Source organism: Antechinus flavipes, chromosome 4 (assembly GCF_016432865.1).
Source record: "Antechinus flavipes isolate AdamAnt ecotype Samford, QLD, Australia chromosome 4, AdamAnt_v2, whole genome shotgun sequence".
Lineage (NCBI taxonomy): Eukaryota > Metazoa > Chordata > Mammalia > Dasyuromorphia > Dasyuridae > Antechinus > Antechinus flavipes.
In genome coordinates, this window is record NC_067401.1 from 114,270,076 (window position 1) to 114,288,729 (window position 18,654).

The 18,654-nt window shown below is 36.5% G+C and overlaps 1 protein-coding gene across 1 annotated transcript in view; it reads right to left on the bottom strand.

Annotated features, from left to right (window-relative positions):
* AATF (apoptosis antagonizing transcription factor) overlaps positions 1–18,654 on the bottom strand; it is a 102,757-nt gene that overhangs the window by 16,510 nt on the left and 67,593 nt on the right. The window contains exon 11 of the mRNA XM_051994078.1: positions 13,633–13,704. Coding sequence (XP_051850038.1) covers positions 13,633–13,704 — 72 coding nt within the window. The remainder of the gene's footprint in view (positions 1–13,632; positions 13,705–18,654) is intronic.

Sequence of the window (18,654 nt, forward strand, 5' to 3'; positions counted from 1 at the left end):
TTCCAACTGGTCCTCTGTCAAAAGAGGCAAAGAGAGAAACTTCCACCCACATTAAGGAAACTGAGGTACAAATAAATTTCTTGGCACATCATACAAACTAGCACTAAATTAAAGCTTAGGACTTTTAAAATAAATTTTTAAAAGGAGCCCTAGAGGTAACAAACAAATTTCTACAAGACTCTATCTGCATGTTGGCTATGGGCATAAACTTGCAATCTCTTGTACCTGTGAGCACAATGGAACTGACTGGTCACAATAAGGGCTCGCAACATCTCTCTTCTGGGACCAGACAAGTGTGGCACATGAACGTAATCTTATATTATTGCATTATTAAGAAAAGATGGATATGAAGAATACAAGAAAGTCTGGGAAGAGTTATATAAACTCATGGGAAATAGAGGTGAGGGTGGAGTGAGGAATAAATATTTATACAATATCTACTATGTTCCAGGAGCCATGCTAAGTGACTTTACAAACATTTCATTTTTCGTCAGGTGGGAAAAAAAGCCAGGAAAACAACATATATAATGACGCCACAATGTAAATGGGGGGAAATAGGAAACTAAATGCTAATTATAATGGCTAAAGCTGCTCTATACCTCCTTCAACAGAGAGATAAGAAGCTACACCAGTGTGAAACATTACATTCAGCCACAGTTGCTTTTTTTTTTGTTTTTCACTTTCATTTCTCATCTTTGTTAAGGGAATGGTTTCCTGTGTGAAGGAGAAAGAGAGGGAATACAAATTTTTGGAACTGAAGGAAGTGTACAAGCAGAAGACAGCAACAAAAATCAGTTTTTTAAAAAAGCTCCATTTCATCCTTAAAAACTTACGAGTTAAAATTTATATCTTGAAAGCTGTTCCCTTAAATGTCATCTATTCTAACCCTTTAGAGGTGAAAAATTTGGGCCAAAAACCAGGCCAGGCACACAGCAGGCATGTAATAAATGCTTGTGGAAGATCAAGTCTGCCCAAAGTCACTTAAGCACTTAAGTGGCCAGAACTGTAAACCAGGTCTTTTGACTCCAAATCCAGGTTTTTCTCAACCTTACCACAATGTCTCTGCTTGCTCATAGTCAGACAGTGAGTTCCTGGTAAGACCATGATCACAGAATGCCGATCTCCAATGGAAGGAGCCATAACATGCAAGGTAAATAATATACATGCCAAAGAAATGGTATATAATAAGGCCAGATGCAACTAGAATTTAAGATTTATTTCAAATTTAAGAGTACAGAAATTTGATGACACCCAATACCATAAGATTATAGCTTGCGACAGAAGCCTCTTCAGCACCCACCTTATAAAGTTGGTATTTTTAGCAAGAAAAGAATAATATAGTAAGACAGTCATATAATATGCATCTATATACATACATATGTGTGTGTAAATATATGCTTGTGCAAACAGATCAGAAGTAGGAGTTTGGAAATTTGAGTTTTATCCCTAGCTTTGTGTACCAGTTCATGTACCTCAATTTTCACTATTAAAAAGATTCAGAGCATCCAACTACCACCAAAAAAACTGGGGTACTGTAGGGACAGAGTAACTATTAAGAAAGGAAAGAACTAGAGAACAAATTACATGGCATTGCGAAATGGTGACTTCAAGGACAGCAAAGTTAGGTCAAGAAAACGGTAAATAAGATTTCAGAATGGCTCCTAATCTCAAGTGCCTCAGGTGTCACTACTCAGGGCTAAAGAGAGTATACACTGGCCAGAATCCTCAATAAAGCTGGGAAGAGCCTGGTCTATGTGGTCCTCTGACCACTTCTCTGCCATTATCAGGTATCCATTACTTCTCACTCTGTCTGAGATGTCCAGTTCTCTCATATTTCCTCTCAAACCTCAACCACTGGGCCATCCTTCTGATCCTTCCCCAAAGTGACTCATATTATTCTTCCCTTTACCAATCAAAATTCCATTTCCATCAGTACTCTAACTCCTAAGAAGCAATAAGTCAGTGAGTCAGGGACAACTGGCCTACTGCTACATATGGTTTAGAGTAGGCATATTTTTTAATGTCACCATGCTTCCTAAATTTGCAAGTTTATTTTATTTAATGGATTTCCCCCTTTAGTCAATGATGAAGTTAATTTTTAATTAGAAAAACTCAACCAGTTTCAGTCCCCTAAAAGGACCAAAAAAGAACTCCAAAAATGTGAACCTTATAAAAAGACAGAGAGGCTATTACTCTGGCAACTCAGGAACAAAACCCCAATAAACATTACAGTGAAGAGGGCCCTGGATCTGAGTTCAAAACCTATTTCAGACACTTAGTATCTAGGCAAGTTGTTAAACTTCTGTTTAACTCAATTTTCTTATTGTAAGACAGTACTACTTAGTAGTAGTAAAAGGAGGGGTTGGATTCAATAGTCTCTTTCAGCTTTAAATCTCAAAAAAGAAAAGGAAAATCCTGAAAATTCTAGCTGATAATAGGAGACGGAATATCATTCTCTTCCTGTCTATCACTTCTTTACTGACAGTATCAAGCTAGCAGTCTGGGGAAAAGTGAATGCCCAGTGGTGATGATGACAATTTTGTTGTTCAGTTGTTTCAGTCTACCCAACTTTCTGTGACCCCAAAGAAGTTTTTTTGGCAAAGATACTGGAATGATTTGCCATTTCCTTCTGCAGCTCATTTTACAGATGAAGAACTGAGGCAAACAGATGATGAAAATAGCTAACATTTATAATAATAGTAACAATTTAACATTTATATAGTACTTATTATGTGACAAGTACTGTGCTAACTCTCTTTACAAACATTATTTCATTTGATCCTCTCAAGAACTTTATGAAGTAGGTGCTATCATTATACCCAATTTATAGATGAGATCTGAGGATGGATTTGAATCCAGGCCTTCCTGACTCCAGATTTGGTATTCCACCTACTGTTCCACTTAGCTGCCCCTATGGTCTGGGACAATTCTACTTTTTATAACAAATGAATCTCTAACTAGTGAAAAGTTTGAAGGATATACTTTTTTTTTTATTTTCAAAACACATGCATAGAAAATTTTTCAACATTGATCCTTGCATAATCTCGTATTCCAAATTTTCCCCTCCTTCTCTCTATCCCCTCCCCAGATGGCAAGTAATCCAATATATGTTATACACGTTAAAATACATCTTAAATCTAATACATGTAAACATATTTTTACAATTATCTTGCTGTACAAAAAAGATCAGATCAAAAAGGAAACAAAATGAGTAGGAAAACAAAATGCAAATGAACAACAGCAAAAGAGTGAGAATCTTATGCTGTGATCTACATTCAGTTCCCACAATCTTCTCTCTGGATATAGATGGCTCTCTTTATCACAAGATAATTGGAATTAATCTGAATCAGATGATCTCATTGTTGAAAAGAGCCATGTCCATTAGAATAATCTTGCTGTTGCTGTGTACAATGATCTCTTGGTTCTCATTTCACTCCGCATCAGTTCATATAAGCCTCTCCAAACCTCTCTGAAATCATCCTGCTGACCATTTCTTACAGAACAATAATATTCCATAACATTCATATACCACAATTTACTCAACCATTCTCCAATTGATGGGCATCTACTCAGTATTCAATTTCTTGCCATGAAGGATATACTTTTGAGTGGGGAAGGGCCTGTCTTCTCTGTTATACTCTGTCCTGTCCAATCTTATCAATTTAGGAAAGTTTAGTTAGAGATGTATCCCACTGGGGATAGGGACACTTGCAAAATTAAATGTTCTCAAGATCAAATGAAATAATAATTGTAAAGCATTTAGCAGGGTGCCTGGCATACAGGTGTTTAATAAAGATCCAGTCAAGATTTAGTTATATAGGTTTATGATCTAAATTAAGGACCAACTGATTAGTCTTTCCCCTCTTTCTCTACAGATGAAACAGTAAGGGAGAGGGAGAGAAAGAATATACTATTTCTCTGCAACATGCCAAGGTCACTGACATACACGAAAAATGGGCTAGTAACAGAACAAAAGCAAGAAATACAGTCTTATCCACTTTACTGTTCAGAAATTCAGAAGGTTCTCAGATTGTTGGAAAGGAGCTTCTGTGAAGGATTTATGAGAACAAATTGACAAAAATCACTCAAAATGCACAGACAGTTTGCATTGCTGAAATATTGTCATCAAGGAGATATCATCTCTCAGCATCTCAAAGAACTACATGCAAGGCTCTGAGAGGGAAGCTGACAAAACAAAGATGAAAAATGACACCGCCACTGCCCTCAAGGAGTTTATGATCTAATCAGAGGAAATAAAGTATCTATAAGTATGATACAAGGTAGATGATAAGAGCAAAGAAGACATGCATCTAAGTGGGTTTAGAAAAGTTTGAGGAGCAAAGACTGGGGGCTGGATGCCCAGGCCTCAGTAAGGGGAGGGCATCTGAGCTAGGCTTTCAAAGAAAAAAGGATGTTCCTTAAGATGGAGGTATGGAAAAAACAGTCTATGACTGGGAGATGGCTTCAACAAAGGAAAAAAATCAGAGGACTCTGAAGAAGTGTTGGGACTATGGGTGAAGAAATGAAGGTTTTCTTCTATTATTAGAAGATCATTTTAAGAAAGAGCTTTATTCTGCCCTGGATCCACAATGTTCATTTTTTGAAACCACCTTTCTTAGTCCACTTCCAGATGAGCACCAGGACACCAAGTTGTACACTCAACTTCTTTGAAATTGTACAGTGACCAATCACGTAGGGAGAAAAGACAAAAAGAAACAAGAGGAATACTCGCTTTTCAACATCTGCCCCAAGTTTCAATGTCTCCTTTGTCCTTGTCGACATAAGTAGTGAACAGGCCCCTGTGCCTCCCATTTCTGTGCTGAATGCCATCTTTAATGATGATATATGGGGGTCCTTTCCCACAGCACTGCTGGGGGGTCAAACATGTGACACCATCAGTCCGTGTATCAACAAGCGAATTATAAACTGTGTCAATTCGAGTTAATGCAAAGCTGTAATCCTCTTTAACAAGAGATCAAATCAGTGCCATGAGTTATGCTCATTCTGTAATCTGATAAGAAAGAGAGGGAATCTCTAATAAAAGAGTAATGAGAGCTCTTAATGATGCTGTTAAAAGGTAGCACCAGTTAAAATATTGCTCTTGTTCCCTGCTGATTAGATCAATGTTGCATATTTGCCCAGACTTGTTTCACCTGTCAGAATAAGCAGTGTCTTCTTGGGAGATAAGAAGACTCAGAGAAAACATCTGTATCTTTAAAGGGCTTCTCTCTCCCTCCTTCTCCTTACAAGTTTTACAATATTCAGTGGTGACACACCACCCAATACATCTTGGGTTATTAAATGATGAACTTCTTACTTTCATAAACTCTATCAAGACATCATTTCATCACCGGCAAGTGCCAATTTGTAATAAATAACAAAGGATATGGAGGTGGCAAGTGATGGTAAAGCTACTTATAGGACTAGGATATACTCATCTCATTTGAGTAAATATCTACAAAAAAAATGGTAATATAATACAAGGTTTAGGGTGCACAACCACACATAAAATGGTAAGCCAAAGATAAATTGCCTGCAAAAATCCTATTATTCCAAATCACAACAAGAACAACGTGGCAATGATGTTGACAAAGCACTTTACAAGGTTGGATTATATGTGTACATTTCTTTTCTAAAACTCAAGATGTAAAACAACAATGGATTTGGAGCTAGTGAGTATTAGCCTTAAAGAATCCCTACCTGGTTCTTTCATAACACCATACTTTGGGAGAGGGTGTCAAATGTTAGTCCATTTTACTTAAATTGAATGAGCTCAAATTCTTTTTAAATAATATTTTATTTTTCCAAATACATGCAAAGATAATTGTCAACATTCACCTTTGCAAAACCTTTTATTCTAAATTCCCCCCACCCTCAGCCAGGAAGCAATCTGATACAGGTTAAACATGTGTAATTCTTCTAAACTTATTTCCCAAAGTTGTCATGCTGTACAAGAAAAATCAGGTCAAAAGGAGGGAAAAAATACAAGAAAAAAAAAACAATGCAAGCAAATAAAAAACAAGAAGGTGACAATACTATGTTTTGATCCATATTTACTCTCCATAGTTCTTTCTGGATGAGGATGGCTCTCTCTATCACAAGTCTATTGGAATTGTCCTGAATCACCTCATTGTTGAAAAGAGCCCCGTCCATCACAGTTGAACATCACATAATCTTGTTATTACTGTTGGTTTTGCTTACTTCACTTAGCATCAGTTCATGTAACTTTTTCCAGACTTTTCTGAAATCAGCCTGCTTATCATTTGTTATGCAACAGTAATATTCCATTACATTTATAATATACCATAATTTATTTAGCTTCTCCAACTGATGGGCATCCACTCAATTCCAATTCGTTACCACCACAAAAAGGGCTGCTACAAACATTTTTGCATATGTGGATCCTTTTCCATTTTTTATGCTCTCTTTGGAATACAGACCCAGTAAAGACACTGTAGAATCAAAGGGTACACACAGTTTAATAGCCCTCTGGGCATAGCTCCAGGTCAGATACAGAGTAGAAACCGTTGCATGCCCTAATTGAATACTGAGTATAAAACCAATTCTAGAAATTTAACTGTGTGGCTTTGAAGCCCAGGAATGGAGAGGTAGCTCGTTTTACAACTTGGCCACAAGAGTTCCATGAGAATATAACACAATTTCTTTAAATGTCCAAACACAAAAGAGGAGAATGACTTGAAAATATCTATTAAGTAAAACCTCAAAGGAAAATGTAGATTGGACACAATCCCAACAAGAATCCTTAGAAGAGTTAGACTTTTTAAAAAAAGAGTAAAAATGTCATTTAAAAAAATATGAAATCAATAGGAGAAAAAGTGGCAAGAGCTAATAAAATTATGAAAAAGGAATTAAAATATTTGTAAAAGAGGTAATTAACCCATAATAAGGAAAAATAACAACTTAAAAAATTAAAACTGGCCAAATGGAAGCTGATGACTCCATAAAATATTAAGAAATAATAAAACAAAAACAAAAGTTGAAAAATAGGGAAAACAATGAAATATCTCACAGGAAAACATTATATGGAAAATAAACTAGGAAGAGATAATTTAAGAATTGGTCTACCTGAAAAGTATGACTAAAAAACAACCTAGACTATTTCAAGATATTATAAAGGAAAACTGCCCAGATGCCTTAGAATCAGAGGGCAAAGTAGAAACCGAAAGAACCCACTGGTCATCTTCCAAAAGAAACCTCAAAATAGAAGCTCAAGAATAACACACAAAAAATCTACAACTACAAGGTCAAAGAAGAAATGCTACAAGCAATTGGGGAGGGGGGGGAGGGAATTCAAAGATCCAGATTCACAGTTAGCACCACATAAAAATTTATCAGCTACCAATATTAAGAAAGAGAGGGTTTAGAAAGATATTCTAGAAGGCAAAAAAGTTTGGATTACAACCAAGAATATCTGACTCAGTAAAACTGAGTTTAATCCTATAAGGGGAAAAATTGACATTTATACAAATTGGGGACTTTCAAGCATTCTTCATGAAAAGAGAGCTGAAAAGAAAATCTGACATTCAAACACAGGATTCAAAAGCAGCATAAAAAGGTAAACGCATGTGAGAAATCCTGAGATACTAAAAAATGGTTAAACTGTTTACATTTTTGATGATGTGTGTAACCTCTTAGACCTTATCACTTAAGTTGACAGAGAATCTAGATCTCTAATTTTTTACTTTTGAATGATCTCAAAAGAAGACTGGTAGAATAAAGAAGAGAAATACCTTGGGAGGGAGGGAGAAGGGAAAGGAAGAAAAGGGAAATTTATGTCATTAATGGGGCATACAAGGAAAAGAATATACAATGAAGAGAACAAATGGAGGGAGTGGGCAACATTTGAATGCACTCTCATCTGAACTGATTCAAAGAAGGAAGAATATAGGTACACACACAAACAAATGGATTTAGAAATTCACTTTACCCAACAGAGAAGCAGAAAGGAAAGGGTTTACGAGAAGGGGAGTCAGGGTTGGGGAGGAATTAGGTATTAGGAAATAAAAGGGAGAGTAGTGATCAGAAGCAAAGCAGTGTCTTAAAAAAGAGATAGTAAAAATGATCAAATAAGATATAAAGAGGTTCATGGAAAGCAAAATGGATAATTTTGATTACATAAAATTAGAGTTTTTTGCATAGATAAAACCAATGTAGTTAAAATTAGAAGAAAAGAAAGTAGTAAAAAATCTTTGCATCAAGGTTCTCTGATAAAGATCTTATTTTTAAAATATATGGAGAACTGAGTCAAATTTACAATAAGATTTCCCAATTGATAAAGGGTCAAAGCATATAGACGAACAGAAAGCTCTTAGAAGAAAGTGAAGTTATCAACAGCCATATGAAAAAATGCTCTCATTTATAAATAACTGAAAAAATACAAATTAAAACAATTCTGATATGCTACTTTATATCTATCAGATTGGCTAAGATGACTAAGAAACAAAATAACAAATGTTGGAGGAAATATAGGATAATAGGTACACTAATGCACTGGTTGTGGAGCTGTGAAGTATTTCAACCATTCAGGAAATCAATTTGAATCTATGCCCTCAAACTATCAAAGTGTACATATACTTTGACTCATCAACACAACTATTAAGTCTCTCCCACAAAAATATTTAAAAAAAGGAGGGGGGGCACGCCACAGCTAGATGGTACAGTGATTAGAGCACCAGCCCTGAAGCCAGGAGGACCTGAGTTCAAATCTGACCTTAGACACTTAATACTTCCTAGCTATGTGACCCTGGCAACACTTACCCCCAATTGCCTCAGGGGAAAAAAAAGATTTGAGAGAGAGACAGACAGACACACACACATACACACACTAAATGTCAAAAATATTTATAGCAGATCTTTTTGTGGCAGGAAAGAATTGGAAGATATGGGAAAATCCATAAATTAGGAAATAGGTGAACAAGTTATGGTATGTGAATGCAATGAAATACCATTGTTGTAAGAAATGATGAATGGAACGGTTTCAGAAAAAAAAAACCAAATGGGAATATTTATATGAACTGATGTAAAATGAAGTCAACAAAATCAACAGAACAATTTATTCAGTCACAGCAATATTGTGGACCAGCTGGGTAGTGTTGGGATAGAGCACCTGGCCTTGAATCAAGAAGACCTGAGTCTGAATCCAGTATCTTTGGCAAAAAAACCCCAAATGAAGTCACAAAGAATCAAACACAATTGAACAATAACATGTCTAATTCCTGGAGAGTAACGTCTAAGACTTGAAGGCAGTTAAGTGGTACAGTGGATATAGTGCTACTCCCAGTGCCAGGAGAATCTGAGTTCAAATCTGGCTTCAGAACACTTACTAGCTGGGTGATCCTGGGCAAGTCACTTGATCCTGTTTGCCTCACTTTCCTCATAATCCCTCCAGTATCTCTGCCAAGGAAACTCCAAATGGGATCATAGAGTGTTAGAACAACTAAAAAAACTACACAACAAAAAGCAATACTACACAAACAAATAAATCAGCTCTGAAAGACTAACTCTGATCAACAAAATGACCAACCACAAATCCAAAGCACTCATGAAGTTATCTACCTCCAGAAAGAGAACTGATGGACCCAGAACAGAGAATGAAGCATGTATGTATGTATGTATATGTGTATTTTTTTCAGGGGGAGGGAAGGAGAACAAGGTTAATATTGAACTTTGTTTTAGATTACATACATATTTGTAATGAGTTTTATTTTTCTTGCTTTCTCAATGGGTGGTAGAAAGAGAATTTATAATTGAAAATAAAACAAATTTTGAATGAATTAAAATGAGACATTATAAGGCTAACAAAGGAAAAAGAAAAAAAAAATTTAACTCCAAAGGCTGACAAAGTTTACAAATAACTAATATTAACATAATCTAAGTTTCAGAAAAATAGGATAATAGAAGAATAAATATAATATTATAAACTTACTTTTGATCCTTAAACCATGACTGGGTAACTGCTAGTCTGGAAGACTATTTTCACTGGCATATAAGCAAACTGTCCCTAATTGGACATTCCTTCCTATCACTGCTGCCTGCAAGCAGAGAATGTTGCCATTTTGCTTGAGGGCTGAGGCCTGTAAAAACAGGTATTTAAGACTCTTTTGTTTATGAAGTAGATACCACCAGATTTCCAACCCTTTCCATTTGGTATCAACATGCTTAACTTCCTCTCCTCACCTCCCCCTCCAGAGCAGGGGGTAAATAGAGAGGGACTAGCACTTTAATATACTTCTAAAAGATACCACCTTTAGAAAATATGTCCCAAAAAACCTATGGAAAAATCATTTGATCGTTTTCTGGCCACAAAGTTTTTCCTGTTAACAACTACTACAACAAAAATGGCAGCAACAATAGCAAGCACTGCTCACACTGATGTAGTGGGTTGAGGTCTGTAAAGTTTTCCTCACTCCCATTATACAGATGTGCACATTGAGAGTCAAGAAGTTTAAACACCTTTCTTAGTCTTAGAGTAAGCCTCAAAGCAAGGTGGTCTGATTAGTACCATCCCTAGACTGTCTCCCTGATATTACTTAGCTCCACAAGAAAAAGAAGGCTTCTGGACTTTTACTTTATACTCTCACTGGTCTGTCTGACAAACAACCTTCTTTTCACTCCTCTTCCTGATTCTTAGCATCTGGACTATCTACTCTGTCCTCTAATGTCTTGAATAAATTTAGAAATAACTCCAATACTCAGAAAAAATAAAGAACTCAGCAGCTCCAAAGCCCTGCTCTTCCTCCCAAGAGACTCTATAAAGCATTCAAGAAATGTAGGAACTAACCTACCAATAGAATGGCAGAAAGTCCCTAGAGAGATTCTTTGTAATGAGGGTGTGAAGCAAACTCCCTCCTTAGTCCATAGATAACTCTCTGTCTCTGAGGCTCACCTGAAAGCTCTGAAGGGCAAACAAAGGATCCCTGGGGAGGACTGTCCCATGTCAAGGACAAAGAAGATCACATGGAGAGCCAAGCCCAACAACCAGGATAACCATGGAAGCCTCTGTTGCTTTCAGAGAGGTGCTGGCCTAACAACAGCAAGCACAGAGGCGAAGCCCAACCACTCGCCATGCTCTGCCAGGGTCACCAAATGGCTCTTAAATGGCATGTCCAAAATTGTACAAGTCGCACATATGCTTTATTACAAAAAGACACCTCCAGAACATAAAGCTAACAAAAATGAACAATCATTTGAGAAAATAAGCTTTAGTTAGAGAACTGGGTAATCAAGTTGTGTTACTGTGCACATGGCAAGAGAAAGGATAAAGTTTTGATGCAAGAAATAAAGAGGAAAATTTCCATTGTGAAGACAAAGGGCAAACTGAGATATAAAAATGAATCACATTAAACTACCTACCCATACTCACAGATGGCTATTCACAACAGATATTCCCAGTGTTTAAGATAAGTCTAGTGTGGCAGCTTACCCATAGTGAAACTTAATTATATAATTTTTGAAAGAATGATATACTTAAGTACTTTGCAAAGTCCAATGGGTACAAATAAGGCCAATTCAAGGGACACTTCAATGCAGTAAGCTCCCCATTTCTCAGACTTGGTAATAGGTGATGTCACAAATAATTCTGACTCACTAGCACCCAGGACAGAGTAGAAGAGATTCAGCACAGCCCAATGGCGAGGGCACGGCCAGGGGCCAGTGGATCGGGACGCCTTGCCCCTTGCACAATTCCTGCACAAGGGGTTCTGCTTCTCTGGGCCTGTTTCCTCATCCGTATAATGAAGACTTTCCAAGTCCCCTCCAGCTCTAACTCTACCAAAACCCTCTAACAGTGGAGCTGCTCTTCTGACAGGCCCAGGCTGGCCTGTAGTGGGCCATACAGTCTGCACACAACCAGGCCTTTCCCACTCTGGCGGCACTGTGATGGAGCCATGGACACATGCCATTGCCTCCTTCAGAGACGTGATGGAAATGAAGTGTACTTTGGTGGAACTCCACATACAGAAGTTGCCCAGCTATAATTAATCATCATAAAACAAGGCTTTTTACAAAATCTCTTAATTGTGACTGGATAAATCAGTTGTGGAAAAATGATGTGGCTAACAATTACACTCCATTCAAGGGCTATAACCTTGTTTCCATAAAGACTATACATCAGGGAATTGTTTCTAAATCTCATTGCCAAATACTAGAAAGCTCATTTCTATGATAAGGTACCAAGGAAAAATATGACTAAAAGTAGTAGAAATAAATTTTAACATGGTTCTAAAAATACTACTGAAGTCATTGCTTAAATCTAAAAGAGTTTGGTTTTAAATTTCAAATTATTTTGTTGCTACTCCTCATTACCATTTGGTAATTAGTGTTGACATCATTCAGAATGTCCCCTATGGCAAAATTAATGTCATATGAGAAAGAGGGACTATTTTCTATCAGTATGAATCACTAAGACCTACATCAGACTAAAACTACTGATATCACCTGAAGCAATGTGGTGAAGAGAAAAGTGACAATCAAACACCCTGAAGGGGAAGTTCTGTCACTTACTAATTATGTAATTCTGGGCTAGGGACAACCTCTCTGAGTTTTATTTTCCTCATCTGGAAAACAGAATTTCCTACCTGCACTATTTAACTCAGAGCAGTGTTGTGAAGCAAGTCCTCTGTACATCTTAAATGGGAGGGGTTACTAAGAATATATCATTCTATAACACGTTCACAGATAAAGTGATGTATCTGTATCGCTCTTTTGTTTTTATAGAATGAGGAAACCAACAATGACTTTGCAGAGCTCATATGAAGTCATAGTGAGGTCAGAAGGATTTACCTCTTTGACACATTCAAAACCAGTCCTAAAGGAATCCTGATTGTGAACTTAAGATGCTGGAAAAAGCCAACAGCTTGTTCTCTTCAAATAGCTAATTAAATATCTCCAAATAAACATACAAAATTGTCTTTTCCACAAGATAATGAAAGGTGATGGAGCTGAATCTTCTGGAGCAGAAACAGTATTATGCCAGTTACATATATACTTCAATGTAAAAAATAAAATCTAAGTTTGGAGAAAAATTTGGCTGAATTATCACTATTAAAAAAAAAAAAGGTTTTGGGGCAATTAGATGATGCAGTGAATAGAGCACTAGCCCCGAAGTCAGGACGACCTGAGTTCAAATCTGGTCTAGCTGTGGGACCCTGGGTAAGTCACTTAACTTCAATTGTAAAATTGAGTTAAAAAAAAAAAAGATTTTTGTCTACCACCTCCCAAAATAAGAAGTGATGATGATTGTCTCTTTCAAGTTCAATGATTTCTTCTGGAATGGTAGGTAAAGCCCACACAGCATGAAGCAAATATCTATGATCCCACAACCTCTTTCTTCATCCTAGTAAAGAGTTCTATTGTTCTGGGACTACTGGATTAAAGGTACAAAACCTCTAGTGGCAGCCCAAGTTTATGGAAATTCCCAAGTTAGTTTTACAGGAATTACAGGAGTAAGGGTTCAGCTAGATTGCATTAAGAGATGACGCAAGGACCCTTACTATGATGCCAATGACAAATGGTTAACTGATAAGAAGAAATGAGAGGGCAACAGGCTGTAGAACAGGTCAATATCAAGCTATCATGAAGCTATTTGAGACACATAATTAATCTATTACTCACCTGGCATCATCATTCATTGTAGTGTGGTCAATAGGTGCCATGAAGCTCAGTAGTTTGCTAAGGACATGATACCTAAATAAAACAGGGAAACAAACAAGCAGCACATTAGTAACTATTAACATAGAAAAAGAAATACATTACATGAACTAGGAGACTCTGGTAGTAGCTTGGTGGTAAAATAGAGAGAATAACTGATAGCCACTTATTTTTTTAAATAGCTTTTTAATTTTTCAAAATAGATGCAAAGATAGTTTTCAATATTTACCCTTGCAAAACCTTGGGTTTCAGATTTCTCTCTCTCCCTGCCCCCACAACAAGTAATTCAATATAGGTTAAACAGACACAATTCTTCTATACATATTTCCACAATTAACATGCTGCACAAGAAAAATCAGATCAAAAGGGGAAAAGGTAAGAAAAAACAAGCAAGCAAACAACAACAAAAAAGTGAAAATACTATACTGTGATCCACATTCAGTCCCCATAGTTCTCTTTCTGGATGCAGATGGCTCTCTTTATCACAAGTCTATTGGAACTGCCCTGAATCACTTCATGTTGAAAAGAGCCACGTCCATCAAGGTTGATCTTTATAATCTTGTTGTTGCTATGCACAATGGTTTTTTGTTTGTTTGTTTTGTTTTTTGCTGAGGCAATTGGGGTTAAGTGACTCGCCCAGGGCCCCACAGCTAGGAAGTGTTATATGTCTGAGACCAGATTTGAACTCAGGTCGTCCTGACTTCATGACTGGTTCTCTATCCACTGTGCCATCTAGCTGCCCCTGCAATGTTCTTTTGATTCTGTTCATTTCACGTTGCATCAGTTTATGTAAGTCTCTCCAAGCCTCTCTGAAATCATCCTTCTGATCCTTTCTTACAGAACAATAATATTCCATAACATTCATATACTGCAATTTATTCAGCCATTCTCCAATTGATGGGCATCCACTCAGTTTCCAGTTTCTTGCCATTACAAGAAGGGCTGCCACAAACATTTTTTGCACGTGTGGGTCCCTTTCCCTCCATTAAGATCTCTTTGGGAAACAGGTCCAGTAGAGACAGTGTACTATATTCTTAATACTGGGAAAAAACAATCCCCTCCCCCGCCCCATTCTAACTTCCTCACATCTAGATTATTCTCAACACTGTCACCAAAAAGGCTACCTATTGACAGTACTTTGGAACTCAATACCACATCTTACCAGTGGGGCTGGGTGAATAACAATGGCATTCAAGAATCCTGAAATACTACCTGAGCTTTACTTCACTAGCCCCCACTGGGATTAGTCTCATGAAGAAATAATCTATCATTACCTCCACCCTTAAAAACTTGAAAATGGAAGAAAAACTATCTTCAGAGAAATCTTTGTGGAATATATTATATCTTTACTAAAAGGAAGGATATTTAATATTTTCTACGTGTAAAGCAAATGAAGACCCTCTAATGAAAGGACAATATAAGTAATTACATATAAAAAATTCTGACTACACACGAGAGCCTAAATAACTTATACAGGACAAATCCATTCTCCAAATGGATTTCTAGCTACCAACTTTGCCCACCAACCCTGTCTCCTCTCTATTGAAAACTTGTAATTCACTCTGAGGTTCTATCACTTGTCCAAAACTAAGCTTCCACCTCACTTCTTGCTACAATCTCCAAACTATGCTTCCTGAACTCCAGCCAGTTCAGAGATGGAATTTCCCCAACTCTTCTTTCCTAGAAATGAAGACTCCCTGAGAGTTATCCTTAGTTCTGATAGATAAGCCTTTGCTCTATCATGTATAGAGTCAAGTCTCTATCTTGCTAAACAGTGAGCTGCTTCTATGTACCAACTCTTTCCTCCAACTTCAAGTTTCCCTTTGTGTAGTATCTTCGCAAATTAGAATGTAAACTTGAAGACAGGAATTATCCTGTTTGCTAATCTTGTTATCCTCAATGCCTAAAACACAGCAAGCACTTTGTAAATGCACATTTCTATCAAATGAACATTCCTGTTACTAGAGCCCTCAGCCAGTCACCCAAACTTCATATTCTCTGAAAAGGCATTACTTAACCTCATCTTGTTTTCTCCATTAGCAGAACTGCTAAAATACTTAGAAATATTAGAAGACAATTTAAAGAAAACTGTCCAGAATAAAAGAACCTTTTATTCCCTGACAAAGTATTTTAAATATCTTTTATTATTTAATACAAAGCTTCTAAAACTATGAGTTGCAACTCTATATGGTGTTGTATAAGTGGAGATAGAGGTCGTAAAATTATGACTTATTATCAGTAAATGCTTGATTTGTATTTAACATACTTATACGCCTGGAGTCATGTTAAAATTGCTTTAACTAAAAGGGGTTGCAAATGGAAAAAATTTCAGAAGCTCTGATATAATACATTTAATTCAAAAAGGAAGTCAAAAGAACTTACAACTGTTTGCATTTTTGTTTTTCTTCCCGGGTTATTTTTACCTTCTGAATCCAATTCTTCCTGTGCAACAAGAGAATTGTTTGGTTCTGCACACATATATTGTATCTAGGATATACTATGACATATTTAACATGTATAAGACGCTTGCCATCTGGGGGAAGGGGTGGAAGGAGGGAGGGGAAAAGTCAGAACAGAAATGAGTGAAAGGGATAATGTTGTAAAAAATTACCCAGGCACGGGTTCTGTCAATAAAAAGTTATAATTATTAAAAAAAAAAAGTTTTCCATTTTTTAACTTAGTCTAATTGAATTTTTATAACTAACTTTTCACTCTTATTCATTTTTAACTAATAAGTTAATTTCATTTATGTGTTAAAGCACCTGAAATTTCCTGTTGTTCTAAGCTTTTTTCAAAATATTATATGTTATATGTGTAAAAAAAAAAAAAGAGAACTTACAAATGTCCACAAATGTTAAACTATCTCTTTACCCCAATAATACATAAGGATTGTAAACCAGATACAAAGTAAAATACAAAATAAGTCCAGTGGAAAGGGACAAGACTTTCCCCAAGAATGATATTCTTCAAAAGATGTAAAGGAAAATATTTCTAAAGATATCACCGTAACTACACAGGAAATCCCAATTAACTCAGAGTCAAGAATGACATCAAGAAAAGATGAAAGTAAGAAAGGCAGGTAGATGAAAGCGCATATAAAAAAAACAGTATGCAGATGGGCTCTAAAGACAACTGTAGTTGTCACCATCTAATATGCACTTTATTTTGCTTCCTTCCTGAACTAGTTCTGTCTGCAGTTTGCAAAGCATGTCTTAAAGTTGGGTTAAAAGGTCTTGGGGTTCACTTGTCATATCTGCAAGGCAGAGGTGCTGGACGCTGTGACCTCTAAAGTTACTTCCAGTTACAAGTCTCCAATCCCAAAAGAACTTGATTGTAAATAAGTAAAATCTGCTTTAAATTAAAAAAACAAACAAACAACATGGTCTATTCAGGATGTCAGGAAGTTTAAAGCTCAGAATGAGTTAAAATTTGTCTGAAATGTTTAGGATAACGAAAAGGGGTATTTTGTTATGTTTTGTAAAGCAAGAGGAAAAACAAAGGCCTGGATTGCCTGGACCAATGGTGCTCACAAAAGATAACTTCAAGAGCTCAGTTCCCATTATATATTTCTATTTTCTCTACCACAGACAGAACAAAAGTAGGTAACTCCAGAACCTATATCTTTTGTTTTCTGTAATACTATATTCTAAGCTCTTTTATTTGAAGCTGGCTATAACAGTTTTTCTTTGACTGGGAAACTCTGACTATTGGCTATAATTTAGTTCTCAGAAATTTTCATTTAGGGGTTTCTTTTAGAAGGTTACCAATAGATTGTTTTTTCCACTCCTATACCCCACCCAAGCTTTAAGCTGGATCTAAAACCTCTTCTTGCCTTGATGCATAGCCTCTCTTTGCACTGGAAGGCTCTATTTGGCACACTCCTGATCAGGCTCCATCTGAGCAGTAAAAATTTATGACTCATTCTGATTCACCCCCCCCCCCCCCCAGATTTCCTTACCAGGATTCAGTCTAGTATATTTTCTAGATCTGGCTGTATGAGGTATGGGAGGTAGGAGGTAGAGATGAGTTGGAAAAAGAAGAAGGGGTTCACTCCTTCTTCCTACTATTCTGTCATTATGGCTCACCTGGCTCAATGACAATATCCAAAAGAGTGATAATTAATGATAAGTCAATATCAATTTAAACATACAAGAAGGTGGAAACTTCAATTACAGTTGTCTTCCTCCCCCCTTTTTGTCAGTATCAATAGTTTCAGTTGTTAACTTTGTGATTTACCATGGAAAATTTGTCATCTAGAATCCAAACTTCTATTGATAGTTCTCTCTGAATTTAGTCAGGCTGATCCTCAGAGGACATTATTGGGCCCATATTGGAAAGCTGTTCACATTGATATAAGTTACCAGATTTTGTGTCCTAAAGGTTTGGTCTCTAAAAACTAAGAAAAAAATCCCAAATGATAAGAAGAAAAGGCATTTAGTTCAGGACCCATACAAAGAGCAATATGACGTTTCATTAATAGAAATAGAATGTCCATAACAAGGAAGTGATACTCCAACCATATTCTACCATTGAGCAGACCACATCTTGAAAATTATGGGCATTTCAGAAGTTAAACTGACATGAGGAGGCATATCCAGGACAGTTACTAGGAGAATGAGACAACTAGAAACCATGTCACAAAATGATCAGTTGAAGAAATTAGTTATATTCAGCTTGAAAAAGAATTTTAGGGAGAAGATAAGTACATTTTGAGACAATATGTAATGTAGTCTTTAAATACTTGAAAGGCTATCATGTAGAAAGAGGTTCCCCTCTTTCTTGTTCCCCTAAAGTTAGGATTAATGTGTATGTACAAAGGGGAGAAAAGGGGGAGGTAAGAGTAGAGGTCAAAGAAAAAAAGAGGTAAAAGGGGAAGAAACACAAGCATATATTTCCTAACAATTAGGACTATCCAAAAATTGAATGTGCTACTTCAGTTAGTAGTGAGTTCCCTGTTCCTGAAAGTATTCAAAGAGAGGCTTGGAT